Source organism: Mesoplodon mirus (genome assembly GCF_964341445.2).
Source record: "Mesoplodon mirus genome assembly, chromosome: 2".
NCBI classification, from domain to species: domain Eukaryota; kingdom Metazoa; phylum Chordata; class Mammalia; order Artiodactyla; family Ziphiidae; genus Mesoplodon; species Mesoplodon mirus.
The window spans coordinates 108,598,465-108,618,469 of NC_138977.1; the positions used below are offsets into that span (position 1 = coordinate 108,598,465).

The 20,005-nt window shown below is 36.2% G+C and overlaps 1 protein-coding gene across 3 annotated transcripts in view; it reads right to left on the reverse strand.

The window, feature by feature from the left end:
* The window catches only part of CABCOCO1 (ciliary associated calcium binding coiled-coil 1), a 127,546-nt gene that overhangs the window by 13,184 nt on the left and 94,357 nt on the right, over positions 1–20,005 (reverse strand). Inside the window, exon 6 of one of the 3 annotated variants that reach the window (XM_082611052.1) lies at positions 8,482–8,685. The exons of the other annotated variants lie outside the window; for them this stretch is intronic. Coding sequence (XP_082467178.1) covers positions 8,578–8,685 — 108 coding nt within the window. The 3' untranslated portion in view covers positions 8,482–8,577. Of the gene's footprint in view, positions 1–8,481; positions 8,686–20,005 lie in introns of those variants that run through there. 3 annotated transcript variants of the gene reach the window in all.

Here is a 20,005-nt window from a genome sequence, read left to right on the forward strand (position 1 = left end):
ACATGTCATCACCCTGTTTCCATATAGTCTCAATTTTTAAACTCTCAAACATATATCCAATGCCCTTTGATTTGACGAATTCCTTGGATCCAAACAACTTCTCCTTTGGGACTAGCATGACATAATTAGGTAGGTAGGCGGCCTGGTCAGGACTCCTGCAAACCACCTCATTTAGAAAAGGAGAGTGTTTATGCCCAACTTCCAAAATGAGAAAACCTGCTTCTCCCCTCCCCCACAATTTCTCACTCTTTTTATCTTTTGTTTTTCAGCATCCTATGTGGCCTGTGGTTTCCCAGATTGAGTTCAATTCAAAAAAGATTTCCTTTAACAAATTTCGTCAAAAGCAAAGTTAGGGCAAACATTCAACATGTCTTTCTTGTGAAAATTGAAATACCAGAGCTCTTACAACTACTAAGTTCAACACTGTACTTAGTTTCGATTCTTGGATTGACCTTATCTTGCAACTTCCTCAGGGTGAGAGACTGAAAATACGGTTGGTTCCATTAAAAACAGTTAGAAAATAACTAATTCTTTTCAAAAATATCTTCTAGAAGCCACTCAGGATATATTTGTTTAGCTTACTAAGTTATACTCTAAAAGGCATATCCTTGAACTCAGAATAAAGTATTTCAAACAGTTCTGATCATGGGTGAATTTTTGTTTGGTTTCATCTAGGGTGTTCTATTTAAATTTGAGGTTTTTAGTATTTAAAATTGAGGAAATACTCTAAATTATCTCTTGTTTTAAGAATTAGGAAATTAGGTATCAGTTAGAATAATGAGTTATGCAATTATCTTTGTGGAGAGCCTATTTTGAATTATGAAATATAAACTTAAAATTTTGATTTTATAAATGTTGCATTTTAATTACATCTTATGGTAGCTTATATGAAGATTAAGCTATTTCATGGCTTTTATACTTGATAATACTCTTTTTGAACAAGTACCTGTAATTTGCAGAAATTATAAGAGACTACAAATCATAATAGTTAGAAGAGAAAATACAGTGGAAGAACCCTAAGTCCTTGGTTCTTGTCTTTCTCTTTTTATGGACTTCCTGTTATTTTCCCAATTTAAGTTATCTGAGTAAAAGGAGGTTGAAACTATTTGGATAAATCTATACATGTAATTTACTTAACTTCAAAGTATATGGATTGAACTGCACTTCAGCCCTGAAGACATCAGTTGAAAGAAAAAGAAATCTTAAAACTATATTGAAATTTATTTCATTTAGAAATATAAAGCTTTTTTGGCTTAAACTAGAATGTTTGTAAGTGCTGTGAAATATTTAGAGAAGTCAACATAATATTATTATTCCTGACCTCTTAGACCCAAGATGTCTATTTTAAGTAATCTGACATTAAAAATGTGCTGACAAATATAGATTAAAAAACAACACAGGAAGTTGTAAATCAGTTGGTAAGCCTTAGCATCAAGGAAATAGGAGACCACGAAAATATACTCATTTACTTTAGTCAACCTCAACCTTAATTTTTAACTAAAGAAAATTTGCAGAAGGCATAATGTTTATATTTTGGATATTTTATTCATAGTTTGTATGTTTCCTTTTTCTCCAGTGGGCTCATAAATTATTACAAGGAAACATGTTGTCACAGCTATAAATATTTCCCTCTCTGCTTAGCTCCCGCCACCTCCCTCGCCCCTCCTTTTTAAAATCTACACTAACTGATTCTGTAACTGTATTAGGCACTCTGGTCAGCAGGGCAGGATTTTCTTGCTTCAGAGGAAACTGCTGTTGATTACACTTATGTGCTCAGCACTCTACAAACAGGGCTCTTTTCAGGAAGCACCCAAGCCCTTCCTTCCATGCAGGGCAGCCCTTGTTATGTACACAGGGGTGTCATTGTTTCAGTGACCTAAGAAGAGGCATGTCTTCCCCTGCAAGGAACAGCTCTAGGTACCCTAAAGTTCTGAGGCTTTTCATGGAATCTGAATTCTTGGAAATTAACTATGAAACTGACTTTGTGGACAATGGCGTATATGGCAATAGAATTTTATCAGAAAAGATCTTTCACCTATAAGCTGTAAATCATGCTAGTTTAGTTAAAAACAAACAAACTGAAATAACAGCAACTCTGAAAAATTTAGGTGGTATCTGTATTCCAGATTTGAATGTTTTAGAAATCTGGATTTTTTTTTCCCCTTAAATGTGTAGTCAGAGTCCTAGACTGGCTCTGCCACTCAGTAGAGAGTATGTCTGAGATGTGGTTTCTTTATTTGTAAAATTAGGGGGTTGGACTAGGTCATCTCTAGTCTAGTTACAGATGTTCTATCCTATGTTACTATATTTCAAGTGGTTTTTTCTCTATTTATACAAGACTCACAGTCGCCAGCCTATACAGAACCTCAGATTCAGTATTTTTATGTCATGATGTAGAAGAATATTTGGATTACACACTCAGTACTTACTGGAATCTTAGACAGGCTGAAGCTTGTCCATTTATTTCTACTTAATTATCTTCTCCAAACCCGCTCCTCCTCCATTTGTTTTATCTCTCAATGGCGTCACCAGCTTCTTGGTTACCAGACTCAAAATCTTGAGGTTGTCTTCAGTTGTTAACTCTCCCTTGTCCCTAACATTAAATCAGTCACAAAACGTGTTGGGGGCACCTCCGTGATGTCTGCCAGACCTGCTCCCTTCTTTTTCATGACAATGCCCATTGGGTAGGCTTTGGGTCCAAGTTCTTGCCTTAGAGATCTTGAGCTCCAGCCATACTGGACTACTTGGCTTGTGCCCAATATGCACAATGCCTGGCATACAGTGGGTGCTCAATAAATATTTATTATAAGAAAAAAAAAAAAGCATAGATGGAGGTGCTTTCCCAGCCAGGGTCTTGCCTGTGTTACCTCCTCTGCTGGGAGGGCATTTCTCCCTCATCCCTGTCAGCTGATATTCCATCTGGGCTTCCAGTCCAGCTCATTCACCTCAGTGACCTTCTTCTTGTGCTTCAGAGTATTTGCTTGTTCTTCTTATGGTACGTGTTACATTGTGCCCTGAATTACAGCCGTGGATGAGTGATCTCCCACCACTTCGTGGAAACTTCTTGAGGGCAGGGACCATGTCTTACTGATCGTGAGACCCCAGATCAGGTCTTTGTAGGCAGGAGGCATTCGTTAGGTGTTGAGTCTTCCGTTAGGGTAACCATTAATTTAAAATTTTTCAGGGCTGCCAGTCTGATCAGCTCCGATTCAGTTTAAAAAGTGTGTCCTGAAAAATGATACCACTTCGAGAAGCCAACCTGATGGTTTATTGTTGCATCAGGGCAATGCTTGTATTTCTCAGTTGATGAATGGAGCCCTAGAGTATTTGTTTGATTAGCACAATGCCAAACAACTAAACGGCTTTTCACAGACTGGACTGTATTGCTTAAACTGACTAATAGTTGCCTCATAGACAAAGAGCAGTTTAAAATTCTAAAGAACTCCTCAGAGATACCACTCCCCCCATGTAGTTCCTGATGGGAGTAACATCAGACAACTGTTAGACTTTCTGAGTTGCCTGACTCTAGGGGTCATGATTCACATTGCTCTCCATGGGTTGTCTGCTGGCACCCTCGACCCCCAAAACAATGTGAATGGTACCCATTGGACTTGTGGCAGTCCTGGCCACCACCAGGAAGATGCACATTGATGAAGAAAAAAAGCAGCTCTCATTCATAGGGAACTTGCTCTGAGCTTGGCATTGGGCTAATTAGAAAGCACATTACAAATATTAGGTCCTTCAATTCACACTACGCTGTGAGGAGAGGTTTTATTGATCTCATTTTTTGGTGAAGAACCTAAAGTTCAAAGGGGTTAAGTAACTTGGTCAAGGTCACATAGTTAGAGAATGTGGAATTCCCTCAGAACTTGAACCCAGATCTATTTGACTCCAAAGTCCATGTACCCAATGCTTAGGGGCAAGTGAAACCCCACTGGTTCTTTATGGATTCCCCCAAAATGTTTCTCTCCAGTTTATAAGTGAGGAAATAGAAGTTCAGAAAAGTAAAATGATATATGCTTACTAGAAAGCATAAGCATCTGAAAGCATAAGTTCTCAGGGCATTTCAGAAAGAGAATGTGTTCACTGGTTCCTCACAGCACCACAGTGCATTGTTCCAAAATAAGTTAACAAAAGTAAGGCATGGAGAATTGAACTTTTTTTTTTAAGATGGCAAGATATAAAAAGCATTTGGTTTATAAAGAAATCTGAGAACGTGCTTAATTCATCTGAGTAAAGAGGAAAGTCTAGGAGCATCAGTTTGCTTTTGGTGACTAAAACTGCATGTTCCTGATCAAATAGCAATTTGTCCTATTTGTTGTAATTGTAATTACTGTTTTCATTGGAATCACAGTTGTCTTTTTTCTTCTAGGAACAGGCACGCAGAAAAACAACCAATAACCTAGATAGTTAAAAAACACATTGAGAAATGGGTATGGCTGTGTGAATAAATCTCTTGTGATTATTCTTCCACCGTGTGCTGTAATGTACTTTAAATCCATTTCCATATTTCTAATTAACACTTAGCTCTGAAAAACTTTCTGGAGGCCATTTACATCACAAATGGGGAAAAAACAAATTTGCTTTATCAGAAAATTGACTATAGACTATTTTGGTGGCTTTTATTATTTTTACATTTTAATGATTAAAATTAAATATAGCCCAGTGACTCACGACAGAAGACAGTGAAATAATTTTCATGACTGATATAATTTTAAAGTCAACTTGGGTGAATAAGATATTAGGTCTGTTGTGGACGACTTTCATTGTCCATCCTGCGGCTCTAGTTTCTGATCAGTTCCAACCATTTCATAAAAAGAATTAGGCAGCTGTGCCAAGTTACCTTTCTAGCACAAACCCATGGTGCTTTGGCTTTATCTCAACAGCTGTCCTATAGGGACTATATAGTGCTGCTTCTGTCCTGCAGATTTTAGGCCCCTATTTTCATAGTTTGAATCTTTCATTTCTTTGAGTGAGAAACAGAGAATGCACAAATATTATTTTAAAATTCTTTGCAGCAAAAAAACCTATGTCATCTGCTACATTGAAAACACTGTCATTGTCACAAGCAAAAGGCATAACTGCAGCTCTCTGAGGATGCTTATTCATCCATCGTCCCCCAGCAAGGGTCGCTGTCCTCATCTAAAACATGGGGATAACACTAGTTACCCACTGCATGCGTTTTTGTGAGGATTAAATCAACGTGTGTAGAGCACTTACACAGTGCCTGGCATGTCGGAAGAGCTTAAAAGTGTGAAGCTTGTCCCCGGTGGCGCAGTGGTTGAGAGTCCGCCTGCCAATGCAGGGGACACGGGTTCGTGCCCCGGTCCGGGAGGATCCCACATGCCGCGGAGCGGGCCCGTGAGCCATGGCCGCTGAGCCTGCGCGTCCGGAGCCTGTGCTCCACAACGGGAGAGGCCACAACAGTGAGAGGCCCGCGTACCAAAAAAAAAGAAAAAAAAAAAAAGTGTGAAGCTTGTTTTTATTTTTAGATGTTCATGTCACATATTTAAGTCTACAATAAACAAAGCCTAAACAAGGCTCTTTGAGGGTAGGGACTTGGTCTGTTTTGTTGTTTTGTTCCCTACTTGAATGCCTGGCAGGTGACTGATAAACAGTGGGAAAGTAATAAATATTTATTGAATAATTGAATGTAGGAGATCACTGTGGTCTCATATGGTCAGTAAATCATTCTATTACTATTTCCCCCTGTTATATAGTCTATTGACATAGAGGGTGCCAAAGTTTATGAAATTTTTTTCTGTATCTCTCCCCTGCCCTCCCACTATGACCTATAACTCAGGCTGCTCCTCATCTGGGTGTCCACCTTGGCTCCTTGACTTTACATTTTCCTGCAATGCTAATGGTTAGATTCTTCCAGGGGGTGTCCATGGAATTATGCAAAATGAATAGATTGTGGCGGTAAGACCAGAATACTAGGATGAGTGTAGCCTGTTTTCTGATGAGGAAATTATTCAGGCCAGGAAAACCCTTGAAGGATCGTTCTGGTTTTCACACTTGTATGAACACAGCCTTGGTATGAGGGGTTGCTAATGAAGCCAGAGAATCTGGCCCAGCATGTTAATTTACTCGATCCAGGGAACTTCCTGGTATTTATACATGAACTCTGTACATTAGGCAACTGATATTTAGATGAGAAAATCAGAAAACAGCACGTGTTATAATATAGTGCTTCAATAGGTTGTAATATAAATCGATTTTAACAAAGCTAACATCATTTAAGTAATCAAAAACAAGCAAGGACAATGAGCTACTGTTTCAAAATTCTGCTAGGTATAAGAAACCAGAACTAAACCCTTTCAAATAATAAAGGTACACTGCAAAACTAAGTCATAGTATTAATTAGGTTAGTCTAATTATTCAGTCTACAACTAGGCCTTAACAGATTCAGGATTGGAGTATCATTGGAAACATCAGCCCATTGATTATCATCATTGCCCTAGGAGAAGATGAAGGTTTTACCTCTGAAGGATTTGGAGTTCAAGGCATGTCCGGAAGAACACATAGAGTATCAAAGTGTTATGAAAAGACATATTTTATTTCTGTAGCTTCTGTTTTGTTTTTTCTTTTAAATTTTATTTATTTTTTAGCTGCGTTGGGTCTTTGTTGCTGCACACGGGCTTTCTCTAGTTGCGGTGAGTGGACTTCTCATCTAGGTGGCTTCTCTTGTTGTGGAGCACAGGCTCTAGGCACACGGGCTTCAGAAGTTGTGGCACACGAGCTCAGTAGTTGTGGCATGTGGGCTCAGTAGTTGTGGCTTGCGGGCTCTAGAGTGCAGGCTCAGTAGTTGTGGCACACGGGCCTAGTTGCTCCACGGCATGTGGGATCTTCCCGGACCAGGGCTTGAACCCGTGTTCTGTGCATTGGCAGGCAGATTCTTAACCACCATGCCACCAGAGAAGTCTCTGTAGCCTCTGTTTGTATTTGAAAATTTTATTCTCGTTCGGCTCAGCAGTGATGGTAAATACTAAGAAATGACTGGGAAGATAATCTTTTACAGTAATTCTTTATTCCAAAAAATACCATTTTCCTTACAATTTATTGGTTTGTTTACTTGCTTATTGGTAAATAATTGGATACAGAAATATAGCATTGTAACTAACTTATTCCTTTGTCAGATCAATTTTTCTACTGGTATATCATAAGACATTTTATTATTTTAACGAGAATTTTTAAAAAGTGTTTGCTGTTATATCTCTGAACTTCACCATCTCACTAGCATCTGTCAGATTTAATCAACTACAGGACTACCATATAAAGATTACCTTATCAGAAAAAGTGTCATCTTGTGAGCTTAGGTGTGAGAATTGCAAAATAAAGCTGAACTACACTAACAACTGTTGTGCTAATTTATTGTAAATTATGTTTTTTTGTTTGCAGAGATAAGACATGAGAAGTGTTTCTATTTAAACTCATTTCCTATTATTTTAACATAAATACCAAACGGCTCAACAACAAAAAAAGTGAGAACATAGAATATTCCTTAAATAGGTTCTGGTGACAGTGAAATTTATTTTCTAAGCTATCGGTACCAGTCATGTCACACTGTTCTAGGTGCAGAATCAGACAGCACAATTAAGACAAAACATGGATGCTTAGAATGCTAAATGGAAATTGCCGATTGTCATGTGAAGAGTGATGATTTATAGGATATGAACTGGAAATAACTGCATAGCAAGCTGGTCTACAACAAAGCTTTAATTCACTGGGCTGACACTGTAAACTCATAATGTGTCGACCTGGCACCAGCCATGATAGATTACGGCTGTTCAGAACGCACAAGCATGTCCCCTTAATGAGCATTCTGGGAACCGTAGTTCAGATGACCCCAGTAAAAACAACTATAATGGTTTTAACCAAGCTGGTTCTCTAAGAAATGAAAAAATCATGATGAGTCATTATATTATTAAAATTCAGAACTAGTTGGCAATGAATCACATGAAGTTATCACCTTTAAATCATCAAGAGTATAAATTGGGTCCTATAAAGTACCATGAGACTCAACGTATTTTTAACAAGATGAACCTCTTATATAAGCAAGATTTTATTATTATATTTATTATTATTATTATTAAAACTAGAGTGGAATTTAGTGCTCATAAAAGTGAAGGGGTAATGTTGCTAGCTTGAGCCAGAAAGAGTATAGGCCTGTATTTGTAGACTGCTTTATGTAGCCCTGCCAGTAAATTTCGACCATTCTTGTTCTTATGAGTTAATGCCAAACACGGGAATTTGTATGATTCTTAAAAAAATGTATTAGTGGATAGGCCTGTGGTAAGAGGACCCCAAATCTATTTTTTTTAACCTAAACTGGAAGTTGAACTCTAGTCTCAAGAACCAGTTGTAGGTCAACCCAACTATTTCATACTCCTGACCCCTTTAAAAAAAAAATACATTGGATCTTCCAAAGAAATAGAGTGGAAATACCATTTAAGAGAAAAGTAAAAAGCCATTTTGCTGGCTTTGCTCTGATTTTCCGCTAGTAAGCTTCATGCTGTACCAGATCACATTTAAAAGAAGTTTTGCTTCTTGTGTAAGTTTAGATTTCAGTTCAATTCAATTGATCTGGACGCATTCCATCCAGGCAGCCCCATCACAGGCAGGATTTCTGCTCTCACAGGAGTCAGTCTGAAGGTGGAGTTGGAAGGCAGGGGATACAAACACCTGTACAATCAATTATAATGATATGTGAAAATGGCTACAGTTAGGTTAGAAGAGAAGACTATTGGGTTAGTCACACTTTATTTAGCTGACGACAGAATGACTGAATGATGTGCTGGTTAGGGAATAAGCCAAAGACAAGAGCAGAGAAGGGAAGGGCATGGTGGAGTATGTAGGTGGACACCACGTCAGCTAGCTACTCTTCATAATAATCACCCAAAGGCAGAGGAGTAAGTGGCATTAAACCACCTTCATATGAAAACATGTTAAAATAAACTTGGCTCTTGAAGAAATTGAGCATAATTGCTAATTACTGATAAAGACTACTTTAATAATAAAGAAGAACAGAACAAATACTATTGTTGGTTGATGGTTATTTTTGCTTAAAATGTTTACAGTTGGAGGGACACAAATAGACCTCTGGTCACAGATTATGAAAAACACATTTGATAGCTAAATATAAAAAAATCCAAACATTAATAACTACTGACATTTATGTAGCCCTTTCCTCCCAAAGCCCTGGACAAACATTACTGACTATATATATACACAAGAATAGCACTGAAATACTGCTACTCTTGCAAATGCCTAGATACTAATCCAAGACAAAAGTAGCAAATGGCTGATCTACTTAAATATAGGTCTGCAGAATATAGGTGTGCATTTAGAAATAAAAACTCAGACCACAGCACCTCCCTTCCAAAATGTTTACCATATTTTATTTCAACTTTATTGAATTACTGGGCTTTTCAAGCTCCATTCTCTTAGTAAGACACTTAAGGTTCTGTATTTATTCTTAGATGCTGGTTTATGATTGTTGTACGGCAGTGAATACCAGGGCTAATGGCGCCTCCTTTCTGAGGACATCAGCTCTGACTCTTCAGTGCCTCCTAGCGTGAGGAGGGCTGATAGGCCAGTGCAACACAGGAGTGCCTCCTACGGAAGGGCTAGTTTTGTTTCACCACGAACCAAGATTGTTATTAGTTATCTGAGAAGAACTATCTGGCTCAAACAAGTTTCATTTACGAAATATTAGATTAAATGAACTGGTGCTGGGCTGCTTGGTGACACTGATTGAAAGGATGCCATGTTTGTTGTTACTTACTTGAACAAAATGTAAATTACACAGCAATAATCATTTTTAAAGACCAGAAAACGTTTAATGTACACTCTTAGGGCTCTTACTGTAAAATATTATTTTATTGCATCCTCAATTTCATTGCATTCTGGCAATGACAGGAATATAATTTAAATTTCTTGATGTTTCCTTTAACAATGTTGTATTTTGGAAATTTTCGATTCAGGGATTATTACAAATCACTTGCTTTAAATTTTAACATTCCTTTCTCCTCTATAAATCCTATATATCTTCAAAAGTTCAGCTAAACTCCCAGGTCCTCCTTAAAACTTTCATAATTTTTTCAGCAAGTAAGGCACTCTATGTTTTTAAAACTCTCAATTATACAATAATTTTTAGTGTGCCTTTACTAAGTATGCACTATAAACCATCACTGTCTAAGCCCTGGGTATTCAGGGATGATCATGAAATATTCCTCTACTTTCAAGGAGGTCACAATCTAGAGTGTGCATGGGGGTCTTGGTAGGGGTGACATACAAGATAATTTGCAGAGTGAAATAATTGCTAGAAGTATATGTAGGGTGTTCTAGAAGTAGAGAGGAAAGACAGCTACTTCATTCTGGTGGGAGGCAAGAGAGGAAGAGATTCAGGGAAACTGTAAAGGGGAGAGGGTACCTGTATTAAGTTTTGAAGGATAAATAGGAGTCAGCATGCAGATGTGGTTGACAGAGAGAGAGAATCCCATACAGAAAGACAGACAGACATTACAGACAGGGAAAGTGCATGTTCAAAAGCATAGGGAGTAGGAGAGCATTACAGGACAGGAGATGCACGTGGTGTTGGTGAAAGTTGGGGTCAAGTAGGCCTAGGTTTAGTTCCGGCTCGCACATTTAAGTCATTTAATTTCCTATAAGCCTTAGGTTTTCCATCTGTCACATGGGGCAAGTAACCTTCTGACTGACAGTCATCCAATTGGTAGAGCCCATTTTCTTGGGGATTTTGTGGGAACATATATCAAAGAGTCAAAAATGAGAACAATGGAAATAAGAGTTATCATGTTAAAGTCTAACAATGACAAAATGAAATTTTGTTTGAGGGGTGCTAATGTTTTAAATATTTAAATGTTGTAAAGGTTTTAAATTTAAAATGTGATTTATAGTCTTTTAGAGTAAATCATGTCTAGAAGCAAGTGTATATTTGTTTTTTGCTATAGCTACACTGAAATGATGCAGAAAAAAATAAAAAAGAAATCAAGGGATTTATTTTCCATATGTCCAAATAATATCCAGCAATTTTTAAAACAAGTTTAGCAAAAGTTAGAACGATGTATTTCCCTCATCATTTGCTGAGGGGAAGGCTGCTTGATTAATGTAATTAAAGGGTCGCTTGTAACTCAAGACTCAAAAAAATAAATTTGGCCTTATTGCTTTACTTCCAACTGGTGGTTTTCCTAGTGTGATTTTTGAGCTAAAATCTGTGGCTGCTTGTTCATGACACATGAATTGTTTTAGCACATCCTTTCCCCTGCTGTGCATATGATTAAGAAAGCGGAGGTTAAACAGTGCACCAAAGAATTGGGTAAATTCATTCTATTTTTGCTCACAGTGCCTTTTAGTCCCCCTCCCCCTATTTGGGACTGGAAGAGTTCAGAAACCTATTATCTCCTCCTGAAATTATTTAAGGTATGTTCTTAGGCTGAAAATGTAACTTCTCTCTATTAATGTCTTCTAGTACACTGATTTTGTGGTGGCTGTGCTGTAGATATTATCTGTATTGGCAAGAAAACCAAATGCAAGTGCATCCTAGCATTATTGAGTGCTCATGTATGCTAGGCACTGCAATAAGCATTTGCATACATTGTTCTATTTTTACTTGTGATAATCCTATTCTTATTTTCAGATGAGGAACAAGAGGCTCTGAGAGGTTATGCTATGGTTCAAAGAGCCCACAATTAGCAGGTGACAGAACTAAGGTGCTAACCCTGGTCTATTCCATTCTAAACCTGGGTTCTTAGAGATTTGCATTTTTTTTGTAGGTAGAGTTTGATTTAAAAGATTTAAAAATAGCTCTGGTAAAGCATCTTGCATATAGTTGGTGCAACACATGTTAAATTCAGTTGAGTGAAAATTTTATGCTCACGAGTGCAAAGAAGAGTCAGTTGTTGCCCTCTTTGAATTTATAGTCTAATGTGGGCATGACTACAGTATAAGGTATAAGCAGCATGGAAAGGCAGTGTAGTACAGTGAGGAAATCAGGACAAACTCAACATGTCTGAAAGAGCTCTATATTTCTTCCCTTAAACCTGTTCCTTCTCCAGGCTTCCAGGTAATGGTGCTAATATCCACCCAACTGTTCAAATCAGAATCGGGGGGGTGGGAGGCCGGGTGCACAGCATCCTTGGTTCCTCCCTTTCCCTCACCCTTTACATCCAATGCTTCAGCCACTCCTGCCAGATCTGCTCTGAAATATATTTGGAATCTACTTCTCCCTACCTTTCCTGCCACCACCCTTTCCAAGCCACCCAGACTGGAGCCATCATCTTCTCATTCGTCTCCCTTCTCTGCCTACCCAGTCAGAACCAGGTACAAGGAGAAGCCAGAGCAGGCTTTGTGGAGCCTAAAGCTAAATTATGAAAAAAATCGTGTATACAAGTGAATGTATAGAAATCACACAAGTGAATACATAGAATGATTAAGGAATTAACAACAAATTAGATATATTAAAAAGCTGACAAATTCCACAAGTATCACAAAATTTTAAAATAAGTTAAAAATTGTCAACTGCTTGACCTATATCTATAATACATTTCACTTTATTTCTTGGGCTTCATACTCCAACCAGCTCTTCATATGACAAACATTTTGTAATATTATTTTCCAAAGAAAGACTAGAAAGATTACTTAGGCTTTCCTCTAGCTTGGTTAATAGAAATTATTATTATTGATATAGTTTAGAAAAATTTCAGCTTCACAACTCATTATTGGTAATATCATGTGCATTTTAGGATTGATGTCAAATTTCAAAAAACCTGTGGCAAGTTTCCTCCATATATGAACTGTAAGACTTAAGGTTCTTTTCAGGTTCTCTTAGGCAGTGAACAATTTAAAATAATCTTACTCCTTATAAAGATGGCACTCATTAACCAATTTGTGTCAATGTCTCCACTGTAGAGTAATATTATACATTTGATGTTATCTTCAATGATATTAGTATTTTTTGTAAAAAGGCAAGAAATTAAAATCTTTTTACAACGTGTTCATGTGATTCACTCCTCTTCACTAACTGGACTATCAAGCAATCTAGCCTATTCATTGCTTCTATTTAAAAGAGAAGTAGATAAACGGAACTTCAACAAAATTAAAAACTTTTGTGCCTCTTACTGAATTACTACTTTTGCTATGATCTGAATTTGGGGGGGGTTACAATTTACTCACTGGTGTCAGAATAATTTCTATTGATTTAATTTCTCCTCTGCATTGCTCTTATTTCATATTCTACTATATTTTGAATTTTTCTCAGTTCTTTAATAAATCAATTTAAAAATGACAAAAGAAGGTTCTCTGAATATAAGTCCGAATCAGAAGTTGCAATTTCTCAATTGTTGAACTAAAACATTCCAAAAGTCTGCCCAAATTACAGTTAAAATGATATATTCAAAATTTGTTGAATAAAATGTTTGCATTTCATTTGCACTTGGGTTTTTATTCCAGGTCTTCAAAAATATATTTGCATTCTTAAAATGTCATTTAACTCCTATTACAAGACTTAAATAACTTTTTACATAGCTGATGACTATTAGAATTTTCCATAGACTAGCTTCTTCCTCCATACATTTCAAACCTGGTTTCTCCACCACTACTCACACATGTCCAGGACCTGGCCCTAAAGGACACACTCACATCACAATATGACCTTGTATCATGATGCAATCTTGTATCATGATGTCACAGTGGATGGTAGAAGCCACACTTGCACTAAGATGGCTAGATAAAGACTATTATATAAGAGTTCTCTCTCCCAGTTCAATCTACTTTCTAATGTACTTGTTTAGCCATAAATCTCCAACTGTCTGTAGGAAGTTTATATTTTGTCATTCTAGTATCACATTAAATTTAATATATTTAACACTAAACTTGTCACCACAACCCTTAATATCATTATGAAAATTGTCTTTTCTAATTATGTCAATGGCACAATTACTGTTTTTTTTTTGAATTTCATCATGCTTTTAATGCACACTGACAATTTTTTAAATTTGGAAGGCAGGAAACATTTTTACAACTGAATAATTATTAGTGAACATTTATTTTTATATGAAGGTAATACACAATCATTAAAGATATTAGTTTTAAATCTAAAAGCAATCATTAAAGGGTTTGTTATGAAACATTTACATTTGTTTAGATTTGGCAGTTATGTCAGAAGAAAATACTTTTATTTGTGGCTTTTGAGAATAAAGCTACATCTTTTAATTTCAAAAACTATCTAAGTATTCTCTCAATAGTGTAAATAACCAAACTTTTATCAGGCACCTCCTTAACTTCTAGGAAATTTGTAATCTGTGAAAAAAAACCCAACAAAGACATAAAAAAGAAACACTAACATAAAAAGTTGTATAATTTTTACAATAAAAAAGGAACATATATGGTATTTTCCCATATACTGGGAAAAAGTAACATATTTGGACAGAGTGAAGCATAAAATAGAGAAATTAGCATCTCAGATAAAAGTAGGAAAAACTTTTGAAAAGTCACCTTGGTAGATTTGTGAAAGGGGTTTTAAAAAGATGGAGCTGGGATTTCTTGGTGATTCAAGAACTACGTTTTCTTTCATAGCAGCCTAGTGGAACCAAGGTGGGTAAGGTTGGGATATAGTGTCCATTGCTTTCAAAAAGGAAGCTGCTCAACAAATGGAGCTGGGACACATGGACATCCACATCCAAAAGAATTAAGTCAGACCTCTAGCACCTCACGCCATACACAAAAATTAACCCAAATGGATCAAAGACCCAAATGCAAGAATTTTATAAAACTACAGAATTCTTAGAAGAAAACATAGGTATAAAACTTCATGATCTTGATTTAGGCAATGATTTCTTAGATATGACACCAAAAGGACAAGCAACCAAAAGAAAAAAAATAGATAAACTGAACTTCATCAAAATTAAAAACTCTTGTGCCTCAAAGGACACCATCAATGAAGTGAAAAGACAACCCACAGAATGGGAGAAATGATTTGCAAATCATATATCTGATAAAGATCCCGTATCAAAGGACATCCTTGGTGGTCCAGTGGTTAAGACTCCGCGCTCCCAATGCAGGGGGCCTGGGTTCAATCCCTGGTCAGGGAACTAGATCCCACACGCTGCCAGTAAGAGCCTGCACACCACAACTAAAGATCCTGAATGGGGCAACGAAAATCCTGCGTGCCACAACTAAGATACGGTGCAGCCAAATAAATAAATAAATAAATATTTTTTTAAAAACCCTGTATCTAGACTATGTAAAGAACTTTTACAATTCAACAATAAAAAGACAAATAGCCCAATTTTTCTAATGGGCAAAAGATGTGAACAATTTCTCCAAAGAAGAGATGTATATTGGAGGTATACATCGAAGCACCAAGTAAAAATGGATATTCTAGAACTGCTGGTCAGGGGACTTTGTCACCCTTTTCACTAAAGGGTTAGATTTTCAACAGCCAAAGGCAGCCATTCCAAAGTGAATGTGATAGAACATAAAGAGGTGAACTGAGATGAGTCGCTTTGCTGTTTGAACAGTAGTGTTTCACAGGAAGGGAAAAAAGATCAACCTTGTATTTTTCTGACCACATAAAGGCTTCTTCTCTTTGTAATAAAGTAGAAAAGCTCTCTTCCAAAAAGAATATACAACTGGCTAATAAGCACATGAAGAAAAGATGCTCAACATCATTAGCCATCAAGCAAATGCAAATCAAAACCACAATGAGATACACTTCATACCTACTAGGATGGCTATAATAAAAAATACAGACAATAACAAGTGTTGGTTAGGATGTGGAGAAAATGGAACCCTCATGCAATGCTGGTAGGAATGTACAGTTGACCTTTGAACAAGACAGGGGTAATGGGCACTGACACTTCATGCAGTCAAAAATTCACATATAATTTACAGTTGGCCCTCCATATCGGCACAATTACTTTTATATTCTTTTGTTCAAATCTGTACAAGTTTTGATTCGTCTTAACTTCTTAGTTTTTCATATCCAAATTTTCATCAACTTCTATGTTAAATTTTCTTTATAGTACGTCTTACATATGTCCATTCGTTTCCACTGCCATTGCTATATCCTAGTCCTATTTTTTTTTTAACATTTCTCAATTTCCTACTTTAGCTTTCTGTTCCCCAATCGCTTTTCATTTCGCGATGTTGTGTATAACATTGCCAAGTTACTTTGCTCAAAATACTGCTTTTATCAATTGCTTTTTATAACATTTAGATCATAGTTCTTACCAAAGATGGAATAAAAAAAGAGTTCAAATTTCTGAAAAATTAAAGTTACTTTTATATCTATCAAATATTAATTTGGATGAATTGAGTGGAAAGCCATTCTGAATTTGACAGCTGTCTGATTTATAGCATATTTTCTAAATAGAACTTTACTTCCAAGCCATAGCAGTTCTCAGCCTCTCAACCAGGATTTCCAGAGAATTTAGCCCTCATGCCCAAGGCATCTACTGTTTATAATGAATTAACTTCTCTCCTGTGCATCTAGACTCTTACTAGCTATGTACCATCCTTGAGAAAATTAATAATCATTTAAATAATTTTCTGCAGGACTTTGTTCTCTTGCAGAACCCCTGTTAAAAAGACTGCTAGATTAACTGAAATAAACTGTTAATAAAATGTTACAAGTAGAGATTCTGGATCTACCTTAATGACTTAGGAAAAAAACCACTTCATTTATAATTAGCAATGTCCATTTGCATATAAACAGTAAATGCTGCCAAATTCAAACCCTGTCCTACTTAAGAGAACAGAGGCTGTTTATAAACAGCCTCCATGTAATATTGTCTACATTATGTGTCTTTGTTCTTTTATAGACTAAAGTTTTACTATTAGTGCAGACCAGGTTGATGTGTCTGAAATTCTAAATTATTTGGGTTTGAATTAATGAGGCTTTTAACTGAATATAATCTGCAAGAAGTTTCAAACTGCTACAACATATACTGTCCAATATAATTGTTAGGTAATATAATGTATACTCCAAAAATTTTCACGTTAGAATTATATGAAAAATACAAATATTTTGAGAAGAGAAACTATAAAAAACATTTTGATTCTGGAGCTATCATTAAAAATGTTTTAAATCTAATTTAATTTAATTTTCAAAATGAAAAATGGATAATATTTGTTTGTTAACACTGTAAAGTAGTGACATTGGTGTACTGGGATAGCATTTGGCTGTTAACGTGTCAGAAAACCCAAAATTCAGCAGCTTTAACAAGGTAGTATTTTATCTTGTCTTCTCATAAAAGTCCAGAAGTAAGCAAAAGAAAGCTGCTACTTTGACTCTGCTTTGTATGAAGCCTTTTGGGGTCTGGGCTCTTTCTAGCTTGTTGCTCCTCTATGCTGGCCTCCATTCCTGAGATTACCTCATGGTCCAAAATGGTTGCTCCATGTGAAGCCATCCCTTTCATATTCTACCCAGAAAAATAGGAGTAGGGCAAAAAAGAAGGGTACACTCCTTCCTTTTAAGGACAATTCCGTTAAGATCCACACTTTACTTCTGCTTACATCTCATCAGCCAAAACTCTTGTGGCCAAGTTTACTTACACATTTACTGGAAAGGAGGCTGGGAAATGAAGTCTATCCTAGTCAACTATGTGCCCAGCTAAAAATCTTCTGTTAAGGGAAAAAGGGAAGAATGGATGTTGGGAGACAATTCAGAGACTCTACCATATATACTAAATTCTTATCTCTTTGGGGGAGGAGAGGGTAGAATCTATGCCAGCAAATTACACCCAGCTGGGCAGACAAAGTTTAATCTGCTGGTTTTCAACCATGCTTGTACATCAAAATCACCATGGAACTTTTAAGAACTAGAGATGTCAAGTCCTATCTAGACTTACTTGAACTAGAATTATGGCGGGGGGTGGTGGTGGATCAAAAGTTAATTTTTAAAAGCACTATAGGTGATTCAGGTACACGGTCAGGTTTGGATAGGGTTCCCTTGGTGGGATATCTGAACCACATTATTTTAGAACTAAGAGAAGGGACTATAGGAAAGATTGACTCAGAACTGTTAGCATCTCCTCACATATTCCTTTCATCCATCATTTATCTGACTTCGTTACCTATTCTTGTCTTCCTTGACTTTCACCAAGCCTTCAGAGCAGTTTTGCCACAGTTCACATGGTAGAGAGGGGAATAGGAATTTATGACTTAAAAAAAAAGTTTCCTGCAAGGAACTTAGGTGACAGACAATGACAACATTCACAGCTATGAAATGAATTACCTGAAGGCAAGGCCTTCATCTTTTTCAGGAGGACCTCCAGGGCCTATGCCATGATGGAAGCTCCAGAAATGTTGTTGCTTGTTAGTGGAACTCCCTATATTTCTGACCTTGGAAAATCACATTCTTCTCCTGGATTCTCTTTAGGACATAGAAGAATGCTCACCACAGAAGGACACTCAGTACTAACATGCTTCAACTAAAAATTTAAGGTTACTTTTAGGTTAGGTTGAGTTTCTTAAGTATGGTTCGAATCTCACCTGGTCTCACTAATGAAACTATTTTTACTAAAGGAAACAAATGCCATCCTCCACTCTGATCCATGTTATCTCATCTTATTTTTGTTTTTATTTTAAGATTGTGTCCAACACTTGTAGTTTGGATGAGCTTACTCATAATCTCTTTGATCATGGCTATTGCTTCAGAAAGAGCTCCCCTTACTTCTCTAGTTATGAATGTTGCCAGTTGCCTGATAGTCTGTAATTACAGATGTTTAAACTTTGAAAAACCAGTGTTTTTCCCTTTCCATTTGCAGGAAACAGATTTAAAGAGATTTATGTAAGGAGACAAAAATCCATTGTATTTGTTGTTGACATAAAATGCTGCAGATAGCTTTCTGGCTTTTGTCTCAACTCTTTTTAGTGTTTTTTTTTTTTTTCTCTCCTACTTCTTCAGAAAAGTTTTAATTAGGTTCTAGTGGTTCTTAACACCTGTTTAATTTCCCATTAAAGAAGTAAGGTGTGTTTTGAGTAGTGAGCAGGCATTAGCAAATGAAAAAGGTTGGGTAGTAAAGCAGTAGGCCACCAGAGGAAAAGACTAAATATCAATACAACAGGGACTACGGGACACCTAAATCCACTGATCTGAGACTTTTGTACGTGAACTTGATTATAAATGTGGACCAAGAGTAAAAAGGTCTTGGGATATATATATATTTTTAATTTTATTTTTATTTTTTTACACACACACATATATATGCATGTGCATGCCACATATGGTAATTAAATTACGTTACTGTACTCCTGAAATTAAGAAAAAGAAAGTTTAGAGCTGAAAGGATAAACAAACCAAATTATTTTGAAATAAATACCTTAATATGTGACATTAATTTACCCTCAGAAAAAAGTTTAAATCTTAAACTGGGAAAAAAAAGCTTGAGATAAAAAAAAGTCACCTCTTGCACAGTTTTTTTGTATATATAAACGAGTGTACATTCTAAACTTTTATTGTTAATTTTTCTGTTGTAATTTTAAAATATTATAGTCTTTATGCTTCTAACAATGAAACTTTTTCATGACATAAATCTGAGAATGTCTTAGCTGAAAAATTTATCTTTCTAGTTAAGGATATGATTATTCTCTTTCCCCTTTATTATTTAATTATTTAAGGAAAAATCAAGGAAAGAAATCATTTCAATAAAATAATGAAGAAATATAGATAAAAAGCGGCCATTCCTCAGTTTGTATTTTGAACTGCAAATCTTCTGAACTGTGAATGCTTTTATATTTTAAAAGTAATTTAACATCTAGTTACAAATGAAAAAAATGACCAAACTATATCAAACTTCAGTAATTTGAATGCAATGATTTTGTCACTTATTTTGAAAATCATTCTCATCAGCACAAAAATAAAGTTTTAATGAAACCTCCACAGGAGGGCACTATAGTGTGACTCTGGTATAAATTGTAACTACAGCAACCCATTCTATCATTATCTGACCCTTGATTAAGCACCTAAAATAGTGAGTCCTTC